Consider the following 23,094-nt stretch of genomic DNA (forward strand, 5'->3'; position numbering starts at 1 on the left):
CAGCCCCCCTGGGATCTGGACCCACATGGGAGAGCAGGGCTAGCCTTTCCTCCCCACAGCCCCACCACCAGACCTGGCTGTTACCAGGGCCCAGCCCAGGCATTCTCTGCTTTGTGGTGGCTTTTTGTCGAGCTTGAAAGGGGAGAACAGCCGGGAAGAGGCAGCCACCCCCTGCCTTGAGCCCTGCTGTGAGGGGAAGCCCCCACTCAACAGCTTCCCCCCTCCAAGCCTGTGCCCTCCCAGCAGTAGCAGGGGGACAGGGCTCAGTTCATCCCCAAGGGGACACCTGAGCCTGGACAGTAGCCCCAAGGGAAGAAGGGAAGCAAGAGACAGGCAGCACCACAATAAAAGTACAAACAGACTTTATTTCAGCACAGATCCCACAGTCAAAATCCTCTCCAGGCACCAGGTTGCCTGTGTACAAGTGAGGAAGGGGCAGTCCCAGGGCCGGGGCAATGCCAAGGAGAGGAGCAAGGATGGGGGGAGATGGGGAAAGTGAGGTGCCAGGGCTGGCTTTTCTCCCACCCCCTGACCAAATCCAGGACGGGTGGTGGGGCTTGGGGTGCCTGGAAGGGCCCAGGCTGCTGGAGAGGGCCAGAACATGGCCCAGGAGTGACTCTGGATCCCAGTGTGGAAGCAGCAGTGCTGGGAGGAGTGCAGGAGTGGAAGAAGGGCATAGGCTGCAGGACCAACATCGCCCCAGTACAGGCAGCTCTCCCCTCCCCATCCCTGCCCCAAATCCCAGGGGTGTCTCCCCACATATGGGTTGAGGTCAGAGTGGCTGAGGGAGCCAAGAAAGAGCCAGAGGCGGCAGCTGCAGAACCACAGGAGCCCTTTTATTGCACAGCCAAGCAGGGCACGTCCTCCTCCTCAGTCCTAAGGGGCACAGAGGCAACCCCAGAGCTCAACCCAACCCAGCCAGAAGGGCCACAGGGCAGGAGGGAGTGGGGGCCTGGGGGCAGGAGTGAACCCCATCATGTCCCCTCTGCTCCCCTAGCAGGCCCTGCAGCCTGAGCTAGGGCAGGGCTAAGGCCCAGACAGCCCAGACTGGGTGGATGAGGCAACAGAGGCCAAGTGCCCTGTCACTGTGCCCAGCTCAGGAGGGCATTCCTGCTTGCTGTGGAACACTCCAGCCTTCACCCAACCCTCAGGGAGAGCCTACTCCAGGAGCTAACAGAGCCAAGGGTGAGTTTTGATCCCTCGGGGAAGCAGAGGAAGGGGTGACAAGAGGAGGCAGTAGACATGGGAAGGCAGCAACAGGCAGGAGGGCCGGGGCAGCACGGCCATGCCAGTGCTCCAGGCACTGTGACAACTGCACAGACCGGCCCAGTCCTCTCCCCACCTCCTGAAAAGGGAGTCCCCAGCTCCAAAGGCCAGGGCACATCTCTGCTGGGCAACACTGCCTCATGTCTGTGCCAGCGAGAGCTCCTCCAGGCCCTCCTTCCCCAGCCGGTACCTGGCGAGATCCTTGCGGGTGACCATTCCCACCACCTGCCAGGAAAGGGATGGGGTTCAACCCGATGTGGGCACAGTGTGTCCTTGTCCCCTGGCGGAGCCCAGGCTGCTTGGGCACAGTGAGCAGGGACTCACCTCGTTGCGATTGTCCACGACCACCAAGTGCCGCAGGCCCAGGGCTCGGAAGAGCTTGAATACCCGCGGCAGAGATGCCTCCTGCAAGGCAGAGCAGGGCTGGGGGGGCTGCAGCATCCACAACCAGCACCCACTGCCCACCCTGATCCCCGGGGAGCTGTGCAGAGGGGTCCCTGGCCGTTACCTGGGGCACGGTGTAGGGCGAGGGATTCATGAACTCGCTGAGGTCAATCATGCACTCGCGCTCGTCCTGGGAGACGTGGATGGACTGAATGGGGGGGAAGCGGGGGTAGGCATCCCGAAAGTCCTTCAGCTTCAGCCGCCGCTGCACCAGGTTCAGGTTGGCCCTTTCCACAAAAACCTTGGGAGGAAAGAGTTGGTTGGGGACTATCCTGCAGAGCTCTCAAGCACCAAGACAATGCACAGGGGCAGGGAGGGAAAAGGGCAGGAGTGTGGGACAGAAGGACCATCTGCAGAAGCACAGCCTGTTTCCCTCTCACTCAGTTTGTGAGCCCAGTGGCATGGAGGATGATGCTGGGATAACCCCACCACTGAATGGCAGCACCCACCATTCCCTTGGGTGAGCTGAGGGAGATGACAGGGACTCTCTGCCAGCTCCTCCTGTGCAAAGTAGGCAGCAAGGGGCCTGAAGCAGAATTGGAACATGGGCAGTGGGCCTCAGACATGACTCAAACAGTTTCCACGCAGCATCACCCACCTTGTGCTTCAGCAGGACGATGAGCTGGGAACGCAGGATCAGGCCCCGCAGTCCAGCCACCTGCAACAGGGCACCGTGTGTGAGATGGGCTGGGGAGGGTGAGGGTCCCACACTGCAGCCAGCCCTTATGGGGCCCCAGCTGCTCCCAGTGGCTCCCAGCCCACCTGTGTGGTGTCAGGGTTGCTCTCCACCACAGGGAAGCCATTGTGGTTGGAGGAGGTGTCACTGAGGATGTCCACAACTGTGCCCACACGCTCGATCCTCCGCAGGCAGGTGACAGGAGCACTCATCACCTCCCTGCAGGGAAGGCTCGGGTGAAACACAGCCCCACAGCAGCACACACACAATCATGAAATCACACACTGGTTTGGTGAAAAGGAACTTAAAGCTCATCTCTTTCCACCTCTGCCATGGGAAGGGACATCTTCCACTATCCTAGGTTGCTCCAAGCCCCATCCAACCTGGCCTTGGACACTTCCAGGGATCCAGGGGTAACCACAGCTTCTCTGGGCAACTTGTGCCAGGGCCTCATCACCCTCACACCCTAAATATCCCACCCAATACATGACTCCTCAGCACTGGTGCCTCCTTGGACCTCAAAACCTGCCAGGGAAAGAGGAAGGAATGCACAGCAGGTCACATCCCTGTTGAGGAAGGAGTTGGGCATCTGGCACCAGGGGACAGCAGGCTCCTGGGACCAAAATGTCACCACCTCCACTCCCAGCTCAGGCCAACAGTGTGGTCCAAAAGCTGCTGTCGCAGCAATGCCCAGCCAACCTACCTGGCTGTGAGGGAGTGGGATGTCACTGGGGCTTCCCAGTGCAGGAAAGGGACACTCTGCAGCTGGATGTGCATGTCGTAAAGACCCTGCAATGAGAGCCAAACCATCAGGAGAAGCCTGGTGAGATGCTACGGGGCACAGCCAGGCAGCAGCTCATCCATCAGAGCAAGCACATGCCTGTCCTGGCACCCCATGGGCCCCCAGCACCACCAGCCCTGACCCACAGTCCTGGGGAGTACACCAGCCCTCACCTCCACAAAGTAGTCTCCCACAATCTTGGCTGTCATCAGCACCAGCATGATGGGGAAGCCATAGGTGACGTTGCCTGTTGCCTCCATCATGATGACTGTAAGACTCAGAGTCATCCGCACTATCCCACCTGCCAGAGGCACACAGAGGGTTTGGGGGTTTAGAAGGGCAAGGAAAAACAGAGTGAGGGCACCACAGAACACCTGAGGCCCCTGAACCTCTCAGTGATCCTGGACTGCCTGCCCAGGGGTGCAATGGATGAGCCCAGCCCTCACTGGTGCCCCAGCGCTGCCTGTGCTTGGCAGGGTGATGAGGAAGCTACAGCCAGGCTGGGCTGCAGCTGGGAAGGAAGCTGTGTCAGAGAAGCAGGGAGTGCTTCTTCCCATGACACCTTCACCCAACCAACACTGTGCCATGGGGAACTCACCCAGCTGAGCAGCAGCTCCCATCAGGGCGTACTTCCCAGGATCAGCCCAGATCTGAGCACAGGAGAGAGAAGGAGCAGAGTCACCTGCTAGCTCCAGGGCATCCAGAGACAGTCAGCACAGTCCTGGCTCCCAAACCTCCTCCAAAGTGGGGAGAGGTGCCTGAGGCTGTCTGAACATCTCAGCTGCTGGCAGGGCTCCGTCGGGATGTGGGGAGGGCCAGACCCAAGTGAGACACCAAGTGAACAGCCAGCCCACTGCGGAGCTCTCAGCCAGCTCCAGGCATGCTGCCTGCATGTGCCACAGGCCCAGCAGTGAGGGAGGAGGGCTGGGTGCCAGGGCTTCCCAGGCAGGACTCACCGAGCCCTTGGTCAGGTAGGACAGGGAGATGCCAAAGAGCCTCCCCCAGGCTGCCCCGATCAGCAAGGAGGGGATGAAGACCCCTGCAGACACCGTCAGGCCGTAGGTCCAGCAGGCCAGGAAGAAATACATCAGGGTGAACATGCCCAGTGTCATGGGGTTGTAGGAACCTGAGGTGGGGACAGAACAGAGTCAGTGCTGGTCCTGCAGCCCAGGGGACACTGTGATGGGCTGTGGCCATGGATCAGGCAGCAGCAGCCTCATGACACACTCCCAGCAGCCAGAGCCCCTCTTCTCGGGCTGCACCTCCTGCCCTGACAGCACAGGCCTTTCAAACCCACTCTTCAGGTTATTTCTACCCCCTTCAGGGCCCCACCAGCCAGCCAGTGCCATCTCAAGCCCTCACATCCCATTCCTTCATCTCATGACTCCATCCCCTCCCAGCCTCTCATGATGAACTTCAAAGCCCCGAGGGAGGGACTGCCAGGGCTGGAGGACAAGGTTGGAAGGACAGAGGTCTGATTGCCAGCTTTGGGATCAACTGAGCAGGGCAGGTCCTTGCAAACTCCCTCCCATCCTGAAGCTCCCACGGCTGCTCCAACCAGTACCAGGCTGTCCCACAGCACAGGCTGTGCCATCCCAATGAGACTGTGCCGACCTCCTGACCCAGCCAAGTGCTATTTTGGGATTGCTGAGCAGCCCAGTCTAGTTTAAAAAAGTACTTTGCAACCTCTCCTTCACAGACAGAAGCCTTGAGCCAGGGAGGGCCCAGCACTGCAGGGAGCAGCCCCAAGACACAGGATGGTCATCTCTTGGCTGCAGGTGGCCAAGCTGCACCCTCTGGGCTCAGGATCTCTCTGCTACTCCCCCATGTGCAGCTGGGCACAGAACTCAGATTCAACAACAGGCAGAGGAGACGCTGGGGTTACATCAGGTCCAAGAAAAATGGAGCTGGAACCTGGGAACCAAACTGCATTTCTCAAGCAAATCCAAACCCCAAGATCCACCTCCACAACCTGCCCAGAAGCTAAAGTCATTCTGGGGCAAGTGGCCCTGCTAATTAAGAAAACATCCAGGAACATTTCCAAAACGGACTCCAGACAGACAGCAAGACATGCTCCCACACAGCTCAGAAGTAACACAGCCTGCAAACGTGCACAAACAAAACCAGGTCCTTGGCCCCACAGCCTCCTGACATCACAGTCCTTTGGCCAAGCTCAGAGGTGCCACCAGGCACAGCACCCATCCCTCTTCCTTCCACCACTGTAGCCCAGTGTTTTGTAAAGCCCTCATGGGCTGATCATGCTCTGTATTGTCCCAGGGGTCACACCGGCCACCTTGCATAGACCCAGCCCCTCTCTGCTCACATTCAAGGCTCCACTCCCCAGGTGCACAGACCTGGAGGGTCATGGAAGAGGTTGACGACGCTCTTCTCAGGTGTGTTGAAGAAGGCAGTGGCCATGGAGTTGTACTCTCCGTCAGCACAGAAAAGCTGAAAAGGGAAGATAAGGAGTTAGAAGTGGCAGAGAAGGCTGGGAGATGTGTGCCAGTGATGAGGCAGCTCTGGGCAGGACATCTACAGCATCCTTGGGTCTCCAGCTCTCTTTGCACTGAAGGCATCAAGGTCCAGAGTCCCAAATCCAGCAGGGTCTTGTCTCCCTGCTCAGCACCTCAGGCTCAGGGTGTCCCCCACCCTGAATGCTGTTCTGTAGCATGTCCTACCTGTAGAGGATATGCCACAGAACTCCCCTGGATGGGCTGGCAATCTCTCGAGCAGTAAATCATGACAAATCCCACGGTCGCCGTGACTGCTGCCACCAGCATAGCCTCAACCACCTGGAGGCAGGGCCTGTGGATGTACCTGTGAAGGGAACAGAGGAGTGAAGTTGGCACCCAGGGGTGTGGGCAGGATCAGCACAAGCTTGGCTGGGCATGTCACATCAGGCACATGAGAGGCTAGCTGCCTCTGCTCCCTGCCCAGACCCTGCCAGGCTGCCCTGCTGCTTGAAAAGCTAGTGACATGTATTGGCTGAGCCAGACTGGGCTCCGCTGGCTTTAGCAGCTCTCTCTGTTCTCTCACTCCTCTGAAAGCACATGACAGTCAGGTCTGCAGTGTTTGCACATCTCTGGGCCTGCCAGTCACATGAGGGAAATACTTGGCAGGGTCAGAGCAGTGGTGGGATGCTGTGTGTCACAGCCTTGGCCACAGCAGCGAGATGCACGTGGAATCTTTCAGGAGCTGCTGGTGCTCACATTAAGTGAGAGATTACAGCCTTGCTCCATCTGGGAATGCCTCTTTGAGGGAATGCAGAAGGCACCAGCCAACCCATGTCAATCCCCTTCATGACCTGTAAACTCTTACCTGATCCGGAACATGGTCAACCAGTAATTGAGGGCATTGAACAGGGCTCCAAGGATCCCACCTGCGAATGTGAGAGAGGAAAAGCTCAACACGCAGGGTCCAGGCTGCCTACAACACAAGGAACCTGTGAAGATCACCCACAACCCATCCAACATGACTGGCAGTCCCAGGACACATGGACACTGTCCCCACAGCCAACCAGGACCTGGCACCAAGAGGAGCCTGGCACCAGCAGCAGGTGGCCAGGGGCCAATGTCACAGTGCTGACACCAGGCAGGCAAGGGACAGACCAAATCCATGGGGATAAAGACAGCTCAGCGAGAGCAAGGGGCTGCCTATGACTGCAACACACTGACCCTGCTCAACACGGGTTAAAGGGCTTGACTGCAACCAGGGTTGGACCAGGATCCATCTCCCACCCCTGCGTAAGCCCCACAAGCAGACTCTGCTCCAGAATTTAATGGATTCCCCATTCTCCCCTGGAAACTGGATGCCAAAGCTTTTTAGACCCAGACAGAGAACAGAGGAAATTATTCAGACTAATCAAATTGAAACAGCAGCACTCTCTTACCAACCACTCCCATGAAGATGAAGATAGGAATTTCCTGGATTGTGTATCCCATTTTCTGCAAGCAAGAAAGAAGTGGGTTTCAGATCTCCTGGCCCATCTGCAGAACCACAGTCAGTTACTGACTGCTGGGACAGCACAACTCTGTGCTGGCACAAGGCTTCCAGAGCTGCCCCAAAGTCTCCCCTGGACACCCCACAGCCTCCAGGAACTCATTCTGCTGGGGCTGGTGGAGCTGGAATCTGGCCAGACCCCACAGCCTGTAAGGCAAAGCCTGCTTCAGCCCCTGGGTGATGTTATAGACAAATTGATGCCCCGAAAGCTGTTAAGGGCTGTTTCTAATCCCTCACCAGAGCCCTACATGGGGAATACCTGTGCCTACCTCGCTATCAAACCTGCCGAAGTTGATGAGCCCAGGGCTGGAGAGATCCCAGGCATTGCCATGGTAAACGCTCAGGACAGAGTTCAGCGTGAATGTGGAGATCATGGAGGCAAAGAACTGGAAGGAGATGCAGCCCAGAGTCACTGCCAGATGCCTCCAGCCCCATTCCCTCACCATGTGCCCCCTGCAGTACCCCAAACCCCCAAGGCCCCTGGGCAGGGTTTGGTGCCCATGGTGTGGTGGGGACAGAAGGCCACATTCCCCATGGCAGCACTTCGGGCAGTTTACACTGACCAGGGGCTCACTCCTCCTTTTGCCTTTGTTGCCCTGGGGCACAGCCCAAAGCAGCTCCCTTGAAAAGCAGTTGGCAGCAAGATGGAGCTCAGCTGGCTCCAAATTCAGCCCCAGAGGATCAGGGCACAGGAGGTGAACCAGCAGACTGTTCCCTGGGATGAGTTACCCATGGCTCCTTGCTGGGGCACTGGGAAAAGGCAATGACTCACACCAGAGCCAGCAGCACTCTATTTCTTCCCAGCACTTACGATTCTCCACGTCAGGAACTGGTTCCAGAAGGAAGCCCCTTCCTCCAAGCTGAACAGGACACCCCCTGCAAACACAAGACACACCACCTTCACAAGGGGCACGAGCCACAGCCCCTTGGCTCACAGCATCAGCCAAACACCCAAGATTCACCCCAGCCCATGTGCCCACACTGTTCAGACCCCCTCCCAGGCAAGCCCACCAAGCCATCAGTGATGTACTGATCACAGCAAAGCTCCCCACTGCCATCCTCCATCCCAGGAAAGCAACATCTGGGATCTGAGGCATATGATTGCCTTGCTCCCTCCCCACACCTGCATGGCATGGCAGGAAAACTCAGAGAGGGGCAAAGCACTTTGCAGGAACTCTCCTGCAGTGCCCTACACAGATCCTGGCAGCTTCCTCCAAGCAAGTGGGAGCAACCTCCTGAGAAAATCCATGTGCAGGCAACTGCCAGAGAGCCAAGGCACTCACCCACGGGGGCACCGAACGCAGCCGAGACGCCGGCAGCAGCTCCAGCCGACACAAAGTCCCTCTTTTCCGTGTCTCTGCGGAAGTACTCGAAGATCTGAAACACCAGAGCAAAGGCAGGTTTAGGGCTGGCCATGGGCATGAGTTTAGGGGGGACACATGGATGATGCCAAGCCATCAATGGGAACAGCCTGGTCTGGCACAGAAGGGGAACCTGTAGCACAATCCCGCAGACCTCAACACCAACCTTGAAGTCTCGCTTCAACGATGTGGATCTTCCCTGGGAGATCCCAGCAGCAATCACGGATCCAGAGTGAATCATGGGTCCTTCCTATGGGCCAGAGAACAGAGTCAGATCAGGGAAGGAAAAATAGGGATGGTTGAATGCTGCTTACCAGCTCACAGCCCCAAAGCTGGATAGCAGGATTTCCCTTGGGGAAATACAAGACCTTGACAATTTCACCCCTTTCCATCCTGGAAGTGTTCGAGATCAGGCTCGATAGAACTCTGAGCAACCTGGTCTAGTGAAAGGTGTTTCTGCCCATGGCAGGGGGTTTGAATGAGATAGTCTTTAGGGTCCCTTCCAACCCAAACCATTCCATGACTTTATGAAATCCTCAATCTAGCATGTGGCTCCTGTGGCTACCTCCTGTTCCCACCAGCCAAGGAAACAAGTGTTTCCCTTGTCTGCTGTCAATGCCAGCAGGCCAGAAAGGTGCCCCACTGGGGACCTAAGTCTCCCCCAGGACACCAATGGACACAGCCTGCTGCTCTCCTGCCTCCCCAAGCCTGGCAGCACCACAGTCACCTTGACCAGCTGACACCAGGAAATAACACCTGGAAGTCACCTCAGGGCCCCCAGCACCCTGTCCCCAGCACAGGGCTGGTGTCAGGCTGTGACACACGTGCCAGCAGTGGGGAACAACATGGCAGCAGCATGTCAGAGCAGTTTGTGCACATCACCTTCCCAACAGCCAGGCCACCAACCACTGAGAGGATGACTCCACAGACTTTGATCACCAGGGTCTGCAAAACAGAGAGGCACAGCATGTCACAGGGGTGGCACAAGGAACATGACCACGGCAGCCACAGGGGACACAGACCCAGCGACCCCAGGGAACTTGTGATTCTCAACCCCCCGTTGTGGCAATGAGTTTGATCAATTTTCTTCTTGGCCAGAGCAAAAAATTACCCAAAGCTGCTCTTTCCAGTGCCAGCTGCTGGTCTCAGGGCAGGACATTTAACCTCTTGGCACTGGGGGGAAACAGCTATGGAGCTGGGAGCTCATGCCAGCTCCTGCTGTGCCACAACATGGGCAGGGAACACCCCATGAGGTGGCCAGGCCATCCCACCACCTTCTGCTTCCTACCTTGAGGCGGACAACATGTGGAATCTTCACACCGTTGAGATAACATTTGATCTGGGGAATGCCACTGCCAGCTGCCACAGGCTGTAGGGAGCAGGGAGAGCATGAGTGGCTGTCACACACAGGATGGGGACACACTGGCCACCTTACCCCTGTCTCTCAGCACAGGGCACACCCTACACACCCTCAGGGTGGCTCTGAGATGAGGCCAAAGCTTATCAACAGGCTCTGCAGATGGGCTTGAGGAAGGCACCCACTTCCTCATGGCAAATGCGCCAGGGAAAAGGAGCTGGCTGGGTTCTTGGGGACCCTCAGGTGTGTCCCTGTATCACAGCTGCAGAAGGGTCACACTTGGTGACCAGGGAGAGTAGGAGCAAAGCCACAAGGAAAACACCGTGGTTTAGGGCGATCAACAGGGACTCCCAGTCCTGGGTTGTCCTGCAGAGGCACGCAGCCAGACTGGTCTCTGCTAGTACTTGTGTACACCCAACACAGAGAGCCTGAGCTAGGGCCAAGGCTAGAGGGAGCTGCACCCCCACCCAGTGCTGGAGCACAGCCTCTGCCCCAGGCTGCCAGCACCTCCTGGCAGTCTGACAGCCCCAGAGAAACTCCACAGCACAGCTGGAGCCAATGCTGAGAAGCAGGTGCTACCAGGAGCCAAACTGGTAGAAATACATTCACTATTTACACAAATTTGCATGTTTTCCGGAGACATGACCCTGCTTTGCCCATGTAAAGAACCCAGAGCTATTCCAAACTCTTACCTCTATAAAGGCGACGATCACGGAGCCCACCATCACCACGCTGGCGTTCAGGGTGGCCCAGAGTAACAGGGAGAAAGACAGACCCCCTTTGGCTGTGAACTTGTCGATGTCTGGGGCAGCAGCTCAAGGAAAGAGCAGTATTTCTTGAGTACCATCCCTCCCACCACAGCATATCACAGAATCACAGGATGGTTTGGGTTAGATGGGATCTCAAAAACCATCTAGTTCCAACCCCCTGCTTTGGGCAGGGATGCTATTCTCTAGACCAGGTTGCTCCAAGCTCTCTGGCACTTAGAGCATCCAGGACAGCTGAAATAAGCCTCCTCTATTATGGCAGTGCCCAGCCACAGCCCTGCAGAGCAGCTGGGCACTTGGCAGCACCTTGGTCAGCAGAGTCTGTGCCACCAAACCCAGACGAGGAAGTGCTGCACTCTTCTCCCATGACCCCTCTCACAGCTCCCAGGAGATCCCACAGCTCCCAGCTGGCCAGCAGGCACTGCTCTGTGAGGATACTGTCCTTCACCACACGGTACTTGAGCCCAGCCAGGTTCTCCACCACGATGTCGATGAAGCAGGCGACCAGGCCGGTGAGGATGCCGATCATGGCGCAGATCACCCAGCGCTTGATCTCCACTGTCCGGAAAGCCTGGGGGGCAGGTGGCAGTCACACCCTGCTGCCATCCAGCCCCAACCCACCTGCCACCTGCCCCAAGCCTGGGCAGCTCCAAAGAGAGCCAGGGAGCATTGATGCTGTCTGACTCAGTGAAGCCTGGATGTAATTTACTGATTTTAAGTCAGTGCCTTTGTCCCTCTGTGGGACTCCTAAGGTGCTTTTCCAGCTTGCCTGCCTCCATTAGGCCCATCCTGTTGGCATTCTTGCTGTGGCACTGATTCCCAAAGCACTCAGGGCAGATATTTCACATTACTCCACAAGTCCCTCTGCTCAGGGACCTGCCCCATGCCACCAGGCAGTGCCACCATATGCACCCAGATTAACTCCCATTCCAACCATTCCATGCTGGGTGTCCTTGATCCTGTGGTTTCACGGCTTGTCACAAGCTGGTCAGTGCCCATAAACTCATCCCAGATCACACACTGCTTTAAACATAACCTTTCCTGGCATGGAGAAGATCCCCAGCAGCTGGGCATGGGGAGCAGTTTCCCTGGGCCACCCCACCCAAGGTGATTGTGGGCAGCCCAACAAGACTCACCGCATGGTTTATCCTCCTCTCCTCCTCCAGGAATAGCTGGTTTTCACTGTTGTCATAGTCCAAGCTCTAGTTTGGGAAACGGAGATGCTCCAAACAGTTATTGTTAAGCAGGGAGAAGATCCCTGGTGCTGGGGAGCATTGCCCTCAGTCCCTCACCCTGCTCCTCCACATCCCTCTATCATTTTCCTCCCCTGATTCCTCTCCTTCCCCACTGAAACCACCCTCACAGGGCAGCTGTGAGCCTTCACCCCTCATACCTCATCTGCTGCATCCCAGAGGGCAGAGCTGAGATGAGGCAGACAGGCACTTACCTCATACTTGAGTGACAGGAGCTTCTCATTGTGGGGGATCTCATTGGGACGCTGCCGAGGGAGCTCTGTCTCCTGTGGGATGTGATGCACAGCTGAGGACGGTCAGGTCCGACACCAACCCCCCCATACACCATGCAACTGCTTGTTGAATTCCTTTTGATGCTCAGGAGAGGCAGGAAGGACACAGGTGCCAGCTGCCTGGCAGGCTGGGATCTGGGATGAGTTTCCACCAGTTGGTGGATGGATGGGATTTAATGCAGCTGGACCAGCTGCCTGACCTGCACCCTCACTGAGCACCTCTCCACCCCCAGGCAGGATGTCTCCCCACAAGCAGGCAGAGGGTTTGCCCAGCTGGGTACCACGCTGCCATGTTGACCTGGCACTGAATCACAGCAACTCTCTGATCCAGCGGCGGGCAACCTTTCACCTCAGCAGGAAATTCCTTAGGCCAAAAGCAAGGAGCTATTTCAAGCAAACCCATGTTTTTGGGCAGAAACCAAATTCTGTTTCCCAAATGCCTTTGACCGTGCAAGCTGTTCCCAGCTCCGAATTAGGGCATTTACTGAGGATGCCAGAGTGCCCCTGGGGCAGCAACAGCTGCCCATGCCACAGAGGTCACCCAGCCCAGGAAGAAGTGCTGGAGTCCTCATGGAACAAGTGGAATGTGAAGGAGGGAACAACAGCAGCTGCTAGTGGAAGAAGAGAAGGGGTCTCAGTAACAGTGGGCTCCTCTCTGTGCCACTTACCAGCTCGTGGATGTCCTCGTTGAGGTCCACATTGCTCAGCTGCCCGATGCGCAGGAGGGAGGAAGGAGTGAGCTGAGGAGAGAAGGGAAAATTAGGTCAATTCCTGAATGCACTGCAAACCTCTCAAGAGGAAGGAGCAGGCATGCAAGGCACTTGTGCTCTGCCTCCCTTGCAGACCTCTGCCTGCCTGCCACAGCCAGAGCCCCTCCAAAACACAACACCCCATTCTCGGAGGACACGCTGAGCAGGTGGGATCCAACACCCCAGAGGGAAGCAGAGGCAGCAGCAGCCTGCCAGGATTTGGGGGAGCTGCTCCAACCTGTCAGCTGGCAGAGCTAGCTCACCTGGTGGTGATGCCAGCCAGCAGCAGCTCATTGGGGACTGGCCACCACCAGCCTCCAGCACTTTTCCCGCGATTCCCGGCACAGAGCCGAGCAAACCTGTGCCGAGCAGCACGTTCCACACTCCCCCAGGCTGGGGAGGGACAGAGCCCCTGGACAACGTGCCTCCTCCACAGCCACAAGCTCACCACAACGTGTCCTCAGCTAGCAGGCCCAGCCAGCAGCAAGGGACAGTTGAGGGCACGTCTGGCTCTGCCATCTGCTCTGCAGCAGCGGTCCCCAGCCGGGGAGAGGAGCACATCACGTCAGCGTGTTTGTCACCCTCCGAGCAGCAGGGACCAGAGTGACAGTCAGGCTGGCTGCCAGCCAGGAGACACAAGAGGAAGTGGCCACACTGCTCCCACACAGCAGGACTCTGATGTCTCTCCGAGCTGGCCCCAGCATGATGCTGGGAAAGAATATTTGCATGTCTCTCTGGGGAGCAGGTTCTCCTTTTGCTGGTGAACACTCGGGCTTGTTACTGGAACTGCTGTTGCCCAAAACCCCCTGTGTTTTGCAGTTTGGGGCACCTCTGTCTCCTGGATCAGGCAGGCAGGGGCTCAGGCTGCAGCTGAGCAGTGCCACAAGGGGTCCTGGCCAGAGCAGACAGGCTGCAGTCACCCCTCTGTCACTGTGAACCACAGGGATGCACAAGGATCTGAGCAGCTCTGTCACTAAACACAGCCCAAAAACCATTCCTCAGCATTAAGAGCTTTGCCTCCAGAGCCTCACCCCTCCCCAGCTGCCAGGTTAAAGAACTGGAGGACAGTTTTCTTCACTGAGCCAAAAGAGGGATGGTGAGCAACAGCAGGGCCCTGGCACGTTGGTCCCTCTGTGCTGGCAGTTCCCAGATTGAGTCCCCTGCTGCTCTAATCCCCACGATCCCGTCTGGAACGTGCAGACCAGATCTGCTGGGAGCTGTGCATGTCACTGCAGAGGAAGAATATCCCTTTGTGTTTGCAGCCTGACCTGTTTTCCCATTTTTCCCTCTGCTCCACATTCTCCTTCACCCCCTGACCTGCAGATGGGTTCTGTCCCAGATTCTCAAATCTTCTCTGGTGCCCTTTAGCTCCCAGCACCCCCACATCAAAGTGCTCCATGCTGCTGCTTTCAGACACTGGTTTGGCAAAACCAGCCTGGGCTTTGTTTCTGGTCCAGGATGGCTCCATAATCCCAGTGGAAATGATCCAGGTGGACCCTTTTCCCAGCAGTCAGAGCAGGCCACTGCGGACTTCTACGAGCTGGGTACACACAAAGCTGTCACCTCCCTGGATAGGAACTCAGAGTCACGAGCTGGAAGCAGGAACTGCCTATTCCAGTGCCCGCTGGTGTCCAGCTGCTCTGATGACAGGCAGAGGTGCCAGACAGGCCCCTGCCATGCTGGGGAGGGGGGAAGGACACAGTCCTTGCCCTGAAACCTGGGAGGGACAAAGCTGAGACCTTGCAAAGGAACACACCTCCACCCGGATTGAGGAAGCACAAAGATTTAAGGCTCCCGTTAGATGTCACATGTCCAAGGCAAGATCAAGGCAAGGAGATGGAAAATGTCACTCATCCCACTTCTCTTGTGCAAGACCCCAGGCAGGACCAGCCCTTCAGGGAAAATTCTCCTTCAGTTAGCTTCAGGGGTCTGAGAAAGACCAAATGTGGCTGAACCAGTGATACCCCACCCCCTTCCCTGTGGAGAAAGCAGTCAGAGCACAGCAGCTCAATTCCTAATCAATTAAGCACCTGCAGGACACAAGCACAGATGAAGGGAAAGGAGGTGCAGCTGAGCCTGAAGCTGAACAAGCAGGATATTTTTAATATGCTCCCTCCCTCCATATCCTGGCACCCCTCTTGCATCTGTGAGCACAGAGTTGGCTCTTACCTCGCTAGCCACCAAAATCACATGCCAGAAGGGCAGGAAAAAGCTACTTCCATCAGCACCCAACTATGATAAGGGAAAAAGGAGGGATTCAGGCAGCCAGGAGCCAAAACAGAAGGTTATTTGTGCACAGCTCAAAGATTCACTGAGCAATGCCCTCCTTGGGATGTTTTCAAACTCAGCCAAGGCAGCTGCTGATCCCGGGTACGTGTGATGTTGGTGTGACTGTGCTGTGATTATCTCCACATAAAAACATGTACTGCTGCCAAAACCCAAAGGGCACAGATGGGTTAACAGAAGAGGCTCTGGGACTAGCTGAGCCTCACTCTGCCAGTGGCACATGAGCAATAGCACCCAGCCCTCAGCCCATTTGGGTGGTAAAGTTAATTCCTTACTCATTCTAAGATCTGCAAGGAGGTGTCTGGAGCCTTGATCTGAATCAAAACTTGTTAACACCAGTATTTGTGGGCAGGAATATTGGCAGGCAGGGCTGCTCCTCTGAGGGATCTCAACAGGCTGCAGGGAAGCCCCCAGATTCAACACAGGCAAATACAAAGCCCTACATCTGGAATGGATGAGTCCTAGTGGTCAGAAAAAGCTTCAGCTTTGTCAAAAAAGTCTTGCAGTGACCTGGTGGGTGAGTGAAGAGGTGTCAGTAGCACAGACCTGGAGTGGAGGTGGTCAGCCCTCTCCTGAGTGGTGCAAGACCACTGCCAGAAGGTCCGGGGAAAGGATCCCACACCTCCATCTGGCACCTGCAATAGAACACCTGGGACTTGGCATCCAGTTTGGGCTTCCTGGGACAGAAAAGGCACAGAAAATGAGTTCAGCAAGACAGTTGGGGGCTGGAACATGTGACAAGACATATGAGGAGAAGCTGGTGCTTCTCAGGGAGATCTTCATACCATCTCCAGACACCCAACAAGAGGTTACAGACAGGACAAAGCCAGATTTTCCTTGAAGCCTTGCATTGATGGGATAAGAAGCAGTGGATAAACTGCAGTAAGGGAACTTCTGCTTAGATATCAGAGCCAAATGTTCACCCTGTGGCTGGTGACACACTGAACTTGGGACCAAATAGGGTGCAGGGTAGTTACCCAAATCTCCTGTGGATGTGTCCCCAGGTGACCTGGTCTAAGGGATCTGCTCTTAGCAGGGGCTGGGCTAGAAACCTCCTGAAGTCTCTTTCCCCTTAGTCACACTGGCACCCACTCTCCGAGATGGGCAAGAGCAAGTTCAGGATGACCTCAACAAGAAAAAAAATCTGGCAGATGATCTTAGCCACCACCTTCTACTCATGCCCTGAATGGATCATCTCCATGATCCAAGCCAGGCTGTGTGCACAGTGACCCAGCCATGCCCCTCAAACACCACCCTGGAGAATCACCAGTAGGGTGTGTCTGACTCTGCTCCACAGCCCATGCCCGCAGAGATGAGCTAGAGAGGCTGCTCCCTGCAAGACATGACCCAACATGAGGAGACTTCCCCAATACACTGTCCCTTGTCACTGTCCTGTGCTCAGTACCGAACTGGCAGCACATGACTTTCCATTATCAATGACATCAAGCCCAGCACAGACCGCAGAAGGAGCCCACAGAAGCTGTGAGAGGGAAGGAAGAGGATTTCCAGCCACCAGGGCCCTCTTGGCCTCAGCACACTCTGTCCCTGGTACCAGCTTGGGTGGAAGATTCCAGGCTGTGTCACCGGCTCTGTCATGGGCATGGAAAGCCTTGTCACTGGCTATGGCAGTGAATGGGGAAGATGAGCTGCAGGGCTTTTAAAACTCCCCTCCTCTGACACACAACTTCAGCTAAGACAGGCTTCAAATCAACCCAGCATCATCCCCAAAATGCTTCACAGCAGGAGAGAACAGGGCTCCTCACCTCCAGGCTCACAGCAGGGGAGAAAGCATCCAGTCTCTCCCTGAGGTGTCACCACTTGGCTATGATTTTGCTTCCAGACTCCTGCTGCCACTCCCAGGGCACAGCTGCTCCTTGACCCTCACCTCCACGAGGCTGGGAAATGCTGTCATTGCCCTGGCCTCTCTCCAGGCACTTTGTCCCATGTGTCCCCTCAGCAGAGGAGCAGCACAAGGATGAAGCACTGCCACAGTCCCCAATGGCTTGAGCACATGGCAGAAAACTTCCTAAAACTCCTGTGCTTGAGGAAGCTCTTGCCACTATTCAGGCTCTCCAGGGCAGTCACCTCCAGGCTCCCAGCAGCAGGGACAAGCAGCCTCTCTGCCAGTAACCTGGGGAGTGCAATCTGCAGCACATCTGCCAGGAATCAGGGCTCACCCAGCAGAACTACTTCTCTTTTTCTGCCTCCTCCCACCAAGACTTCTTGATTGCAGCCCGGCCACTGTTTTGCACCTTGTTATTTGACGTTAAAGAAAAAGAGACCAACAACACCCAGAGGTGCAGAATAAACACACAGGGGTTAAGAAGGATGAGCTGCTCAGCAGCAGCAGCCTGGTCCTCATGATGGTGACTCCTTATTCCAGGCACCCTCTGAAGTAGGAGCATTAAATCAATCCCAAATCAAGGCATTTCAGCACAAATATTTTACAGCATATCTTTGAGCAAACGAGAAGCATTATTTGACAAAAAAAACATTTCATGATGATAATTGGCTGCTCTTACTAAAATTATCCACCCACCTCCCAGCCTGAGAACCAACACACATGGCTCCAGAGCACAGCAAAGGGACAGCCCACAGCAGGCATGATGCTCAGAGGTACAGGCTGCCTATCACTTCTTGATATACTTGAGGCACCAGAAAGCCCTTGCAAGAGGATGAAGGCTTAGTCAGCTCAGCCTGTCCCCAAACCAGTGGAGACCTCAGGGACTTTAGCATCCCCTCTATGGCCACAGGTGTGTTTATCAGCCTCTCCTCACCTCCTGCCCACAAGCACTCGATCTCAGTCCCTCACAGCTGTCAGGTGGGGAGCTGCAGACCCATGTTTCCTTTGGTCACCTTAAGGTCACTTTCATTTCCATTAAACAAGTGTGCAAGAAAGGGAAGAGGCTCCACTGGGGGACATTTTTATTGTATTGCTACAACCCAAGTCTAAGCACCCCCTGAGGCAGCTCCAGCCTCTCTTTATTTCTCTGCCAAAGCTGTTCTGCCTTCCCACTTCGATCCACATGACTGAAAGGTGTCTGGGGCAAAAGGAGAGGCAGCTGCCTGACACCAAAATGCAACCCCAGCACCACAGTGACAACCCAGCTCCCACTGCCAGGGGCATGTGTGGTCTGCAGCACCAGCAAGGTACTCTCCTCTCTTGCCAAGGAAAATGCCACAGAGTACCATGTCACCAGCTGGGACCTGAGCTGCCCGTGCTGTGAAGGGACATGGTGACAATAAATCACATTTGCAGGGTTGGGTGTCCACCTCCAACTGCCTCTGCTGCAGCAGAGCTCATGTACCTCTTCCAAACCACCAGGAAAACCCTTTCCTAATGACCCCCACCCATGAGATCTGGTTAATCCCTATTTTAACACCTTTCAAACCCGCAGAATTCCCCATGTGCTGTAAATATACAGGGTCCTGTAGCACTGCCCAGGAGGATTACTTTTATTTTCACCCCAGAACAGCTGCCATGGCACAGCTGTCTCCTGGCTGCCATTCCCTGCTCCCAGAGCATTACACGAGGCTCTTCCAGCCTAACGAGCCTAGCGTTTCCCTCTAATTAGCTCTCTGTTCTAACTTGCCCAGGAGCAGGGCAGCACAGAATCGTGCTGGGTGAGACATCCCTGCTAACAGCTGCCAGAAGTTGGCACTGCTCCTCCCTGTCTAAGCTCGAGTCTCACAGAAAATTCAAAGAAGTAACCTGGAGGCAGTGCCTGTCCCACCTGGTGCTGGCACAGAAGTGCTCCGTGGGCCCACCCTGACATCCCATCCACATCAGAGCCCACCCACCCTCAGCTGCACTGTGGAACAGGTGCTGAGTGCCTCAGTTTTCTTCACTGAGCCAATGTGGAGGAGAGACTGCCAGGCAGGCAGCCTGACTAACAGACTGGGGGTACACTGGAGAGAAGTTCTTCTCACTTAATTACCCAAAATTAACTTTCCAGAAGGAACTGGCCTCCTTCTGTTTGTAACACAGCCCACCCTGGACCTGCCTTGTGCCAGTGTAGCTCTGTACATCCTGCAGGGCACCCTCATCTCTCCAGCATTAGAGGCTCCTGTGTCTGAGCCCTGCCTGTTGATCTGGGCAGCAGCAGCATGTCAGGCAGCAGCCCCTCACAGAAAGACATCTTCAGCAGAAATTAATTTAGTAGAAATTGATTTTACATGGACAGATAGAGATACAACAAAGCGTATGGTTACAGATCAAAAGAAGGGAGAATAGAGTAGATGTTAGTAAGAAATTGTTCCCTGTGAGCATGGTGAGACCCTGGCACAGGTTTCCCAGAGAGGCTGTGGCTGTCCTATCCCTGGAATTGTTTCAGGCCAGGTTGGACGGGGCTTGCAGCAACCTCCTCCAGTGAAAGGTGTCCCTATCCACGGCAGGGGGTAAAACAGGATGAGCTTTAAAGTCTCTTCTAGCCAAACCCATGGCGTGATTCTCTGAACGAGGAGAGCAGCCCCAGCGGGCAGGAGCAGGGCCCTGCTCAGCGCAAGGTCCTGCAGGCAGGCACCGTCCCACGGTGCAGGCACCCGCACCGCTGCCGGCCGGCACTGACTCAGCCCCACGGTCAGTTTTTCCCCCCCGAGTGCCCCGTGCCCTGGCCATGGCTCCCGCCGGGCCCCGGCACCTTCTGCTTCCCCAGCCTGCGGGAACCCGGAGCGACCCCGCCCGCCGCCCAGCCCCGGGACAGCGAGCGCGGTACACACTGCAGGGGAGGCAGCGGCGCGGACACGACCCCGACCCGCGGCCCCAGCCCCGTCCGCGCTCCCGCCGGCGCAGGGCGGCCCGGGAACGGCGCAGAACCCCGCTCCCGCGGCTGTACCTACCTGCCGGGCGGCCCCCGCCGCGCCGGGGCCGGTACCGTTGAGCAGCGGGGTGGTCTCTCCCGCACGCCCGTCCTCGTCGTCGTCGCGGTCGCGGCCGGACCAGGACACCTTCTTGGCGACGTTGGCCATGCGGGGCGGCGGCGGCAGCTCCTCCGCCGGGCCTGCCCCGCCGCGCCGTCATGTGACCGCCGCCATCACGTGACCGTCAGGGCGGCTGGGAGGCGCCCCGCGGCACCATGGGAGTTGTAGTCCTGCTGGGGACCAGCTGCAGTCTCGGGGATGCGCCCGGAGCGGCTGCGGTACTGGACGGGATGGGACCAGATAGACTGGGACGGGCTGAGCGGGACTCCGGTGATGGCAGCCCAAGAGATTGCGGGGCGCCTCGAGGCTTTGTCCCACGCACACCCAAACCGGCAGCGCGGCCCCGCCGACCCCGGGAACACGGGGCTCCGGAAACACGGGGCTCCGAGACCGGCCGGAGCCACCGCCGCTCCAGCTCTCCAGGCACAGAATTCCGCAGAACAGGCGTTCGGGAGCGTGTATGCTTCTCCTGAGTCCCCCGGAGCAGCACAGCTCGGCCCAAAGCCCTGCCCCCGCCAAGGAGCCCCGCGGGCGAGGGACCGGCGAGGGACCGGCGGGCGAGGGACCGGCGGCGGCTGCTTCGGCAGCGCTGGCTCACCCGGTCACGGGCTGTCCCGTGCTCCGCTGCCCCTGCTCTGACTCAGCGGCAGGGACCGGCAGGGGACCAGCTCCGGCTGCCCGTGCTGAGCGCTCCTGCCCGGCTGTGAGCGGCACCGAGCCTTACAGTGAAAAGCAAGACAGAAATAAACGAGGTTTCTCCAATGTCCAGAGCATTTTAATAGGAACGATGGGCTGTACATCCTCTAGGAGCAGGCGACCTTTCGTCCCACCTCTGACATAGTGGCTGCCAAGGTCCCTTTCCCTTTTCCCCCATTCCAGTGGTCCCGATCTGAGACACCTTCTCTGCTGGGTGTCCCATCACCCTGGGAGGATTCAGCTCGTGTCGGCATGGGCACCATGAGCCAGCCGTGACCGCTGGCAGCCGGCACCATTCCTGCTGCCGGGCTCGTCACAGGCAGTGCTGGAGGCACGGACACGCCACCCTCCGCACCCCGCCCTGCAGGGAGGCATCGGCCAGCGTGAGGAGGGGGCCGCGGGGCAGCCCCCGCCCGGTCGCCATTCGGGCCACCTCCCCTGGCAGGAGAGCCCGTCTCCAGAGAGCGAAGCCAGCCAGGTGACCCACAAAACCTTCTGCAGCGCCCAAGTCCCTGCTGGGGCCGTCCTGCTCCCAGCCCAGCACCAGCGAGCCTCCAGCGGGAATTTCATAGCCCTGCTGGAAGCCGGAGCCGGCAGCCAGCAGCCTCCTGTCCACGTAGAAGCGGTACTGGCCCTGCCCGGAGGACCAGGTGAGGCACAGGTGGTGCCACTTGCCATCCAGGAGCGGCATCAGCGGCAGCTCCCGAAATTGCCCGTCCCCCAGGATGAAACGTGCGGAGCCGGGGCGATCCCCACCACGGCCACGCACGGCCAGCTCGGTGTGCCCGTCCTCGGTGGCGTAGGAGAGGAGAGTACCGAGGCGGGGGGCTGAAGTGGCCAGCCAGGCACAGAGTGACAGCGCCCGCAGCCCGCGGTGTGGCCCCAGCCCCAGGACGGCCCTGTGCTCAGCGGAGGTGCTGGGGAAGAGCAGGACGGCATCGGTGCGGCAGGCGGGCGAGGTGGGCACCGGGGCGGAGGGGCTGTACCTACCCTGTCCCGGCTGCCGGGGGGCTGGGGGCTGCTGCTGGGGGCCCGTAGTTACGGTGGGGAGCACTGGTGCCGTGGTCTGGGGTCCTGGTGCTGCATCACGAGGGGTCTCCTCATCCTCCCCGGGTGCTTCAGCGGGCCCGGCATCAGCCGGCAGCCAGTGCCCTTCCTCCTGCCGGTGCTGCTGCCACCGCCTCATCTTCGGGCGCCGAGGGCCAGGGGTGCTGGGGACAGCCTGGCCTGGTGACTCCTGCTCCAGCTGGATGCCCCGGCTCCGGGCACTGTCCGGGCCCTGTGGTGTGGTGCTAGCCTTCACCAGTGCACCCGGTGGGTGGGTGAGCAGGTTGTGTAGTGGGCTCAGGGCACCCACTGTCCCCTCCAGCCTCTTCAGCCTGCGGCGCAGCCGCCGGCCAGCGGTGGCCAGGCGGGCCAGCTCTGCACCCAGGGCGGCCCGGGCAGCGACGGCTGCCTCCGCCTGCTCTGCCAGTGCCTGGAAACGTCCATCGATGTTGTAGGAGATGTTGTAGTTGCTGGCAATGCTCTGGAGATGGTTCAGTGTCACCTCCTGGAGCCGGAGAAACTGCAAGGAAATAGCATGAGGTGGGGTGAACCCAGTCCCCATGCCGGGCCTCCGGCCAACCCAAAAGGCTGAGTGTCCCCCTGGCACAGGCTGAGCATCACCCCCTCCCGCCCCGGGCACCCACCTGCTCCTCCAGACGCCGCAGCCGCAGGAGCAGGGGGCCGGGGCGGGCCAGGGGCCCCGGTGCCCGGGTCAGACCGCCCTGCAGGGCGGCAGCGAGGATCAGGCAGAGGGGCAGTGCCATCCCCGCCATCCCGCTCCCGGATGCTTTCTGCCTGCGCGGCAAGGCCGGCCCTGGCCCCCGTGGTGCTCCCCTGGGCAGCCTCCACCATGATGAGATCTGCAGGCACCGCTGGCACGGCAAAGCACCGGGGCTCCCAGCCTCGCGGCCCCGGGCCAGCGCTCTGCGGGGGCGGCTGGCCTCAGCCCAGAGCTCCCGGGGCTCCGGCGTCCCGGGGCAGGGGCCAGGCCCTAGGTACTCGGCTGTGAGGAGGAGGAAGGTGTGGGGGAGACTCTGGGCACATGGCAGGATGCAGGGCAGGGGGGAGGGCAGGTAGCATGGTGCGGTCAGTGCCGGCAGGACAGGGCAGTGCAGTGCAGCAGGGCCACCACGGGGGGGCAGCACGTGCGCGCCGCAGCAACCTCCGTGGGCGGAGCTTATGCAGTGGGCGGGGCTAGGAGCGCGCGACAGCCGGGTCCC

General features: G+C 58.1%; 2 protein-coding genes across 3 annotated transcripts; both read right to left on the bottom strand.

Moving 5' to 3' along the window:
• Window positions 1-345: 345 nt before the first annotated feature.
• Window positions 346-20,241, bottom strand: CLCN7 (Cl-/H+ antiporter 7). 2 transcript variants are annotated; one of them, XM_085074997.1, is made up of 25 exons: window positions 20,051-20,241; window positions 12,845-12,916; window positions 12,099-12,170; window positions 11,788-11,853; window positions 11,090-11,222; window positions 10,577-10,686; window positions 9,816-9,896; window positions 9,410-9,472; window positions 8,694-8,777; window positions 8,450-8,543; window positions 7,978-8,042; window positions 7,436-7,552; window positions 7,057-7,111; window positions 6,486-6,546; window positions 5,846-5,984; window positions 5,522-5,615; window positions 4,124-4,293; window positions 3,766-3,817; window positions 3,341-3,468; window positions 3,090-3,175; window positions 2,473-2,605; window positions 2,309-2,368; window positions 1,775-1,951; window positions 1,591-1,671; window positions 346-1,491 (listed from the first exon to the last, which is right to left on the bottom strand). In XM_085074997.1, the coding sequence occupies exons 1-25, from the start codon at window positions 20,177-20,179 to the stop codon at window positions 1,405-1,407; spliced, it is 2,409 nt and encodes an 802-aa protein (XP_084931123.1). In that variant the 5' UTR covers window positions 20,180-20,241; the 3' UTR covers window positions 346-1,404. The 2 variants fall into 2 exon arrangements, with proteins under 2 accessions (XP_084931123.1, XP_084931124.1); XM_085074998.1 differs by lacking the exon at window positions 20,051-20,241 and adding an exon at window positions 17,751-17,831.
• Window positions 20,242-21,029: 788 nt separating this feature from the next.
• PTX4 (pentraxin 4) lies at window positions 21,030-23,051 on the bottom strand. The gene is made up of 2 exons (XM_085075000.1): window positions 22,519-23,051; window positions 21,030-22,394 (listed from the first exon to the last, which is right to left on the bottom strand). Exons 1-2 carry the CDS (start codon window positions 22,645-22,647, stop codon window positions 21,141-21,143), a joined length of 1,383 nt encoding a protein of 460 aa, XP_084931126.1. The 5' UTR covers window positions 22,648-23,051; the 3' UTR covers window positions 21,030-21,140.
• Window positions 23,052-23,094: the final 43 nt, after the last annotated feature.

The sequence above is a fragment of the Lichenostomus cassidix genome, chromosome 14 (assembly GCF_008360975.1).
Source record: "Lichenostomus cassidix isolate B80296 chromosome 14, HeHo_3.0, whole genome shotgun sequence".
Classification (NCBI taxonomy): Eukaryota; Metazoa; Chordata; class Aves; order Passeriformes; family Meliphagidae; genus Lichenostomus; species Lichenostomus cassidix.

What these genes read in the sequence shown, in the direction of transcription:
- PTX4 (XM_085075000.1), bottom strand. Translation starts at nt 22,647, where the DNA reads ATGGCGGGGATGGCACTGCCCCTCTGCCTGATCCTCGCTGCCGCCCTG. An exon ending in TGCGGCGTCTGGAGGAGCAG is followed by an intron (nt 22,395 to 22,518) that starts GTGGGTGCCCGG and finishes ATTTCCTTGCAG; the next exon opens with TTTCTCCGGCTCCAGGAGGT.
- CLCN7 (XM_085074997.1), bottom strand. Translation starts at nt 20,179, where the DNA reads ATGGCCAACGTCGCCAAGAAGGTGTCCTGGTCCGGCCGCGACCGCGAC. An exon ending in GCAACCCTGACACCACACAG is followed by an intron (nt 2,369 to 2,472) that starts GTGGGCTGGGAG and finishes GCCCTGTTGCAG; the next exon opens with GTGGCTGGACTGCGGGGCCT. An exon ending in TCGTCCTGCTGAAGCACAAG is followed by an intron (nt 1,952 to 2,308) that starts GTGGGTGATGCT and finishes TTTCCTCCCAAG; the next exon opens with GTTTTTGTGGAAAGGGCCAA.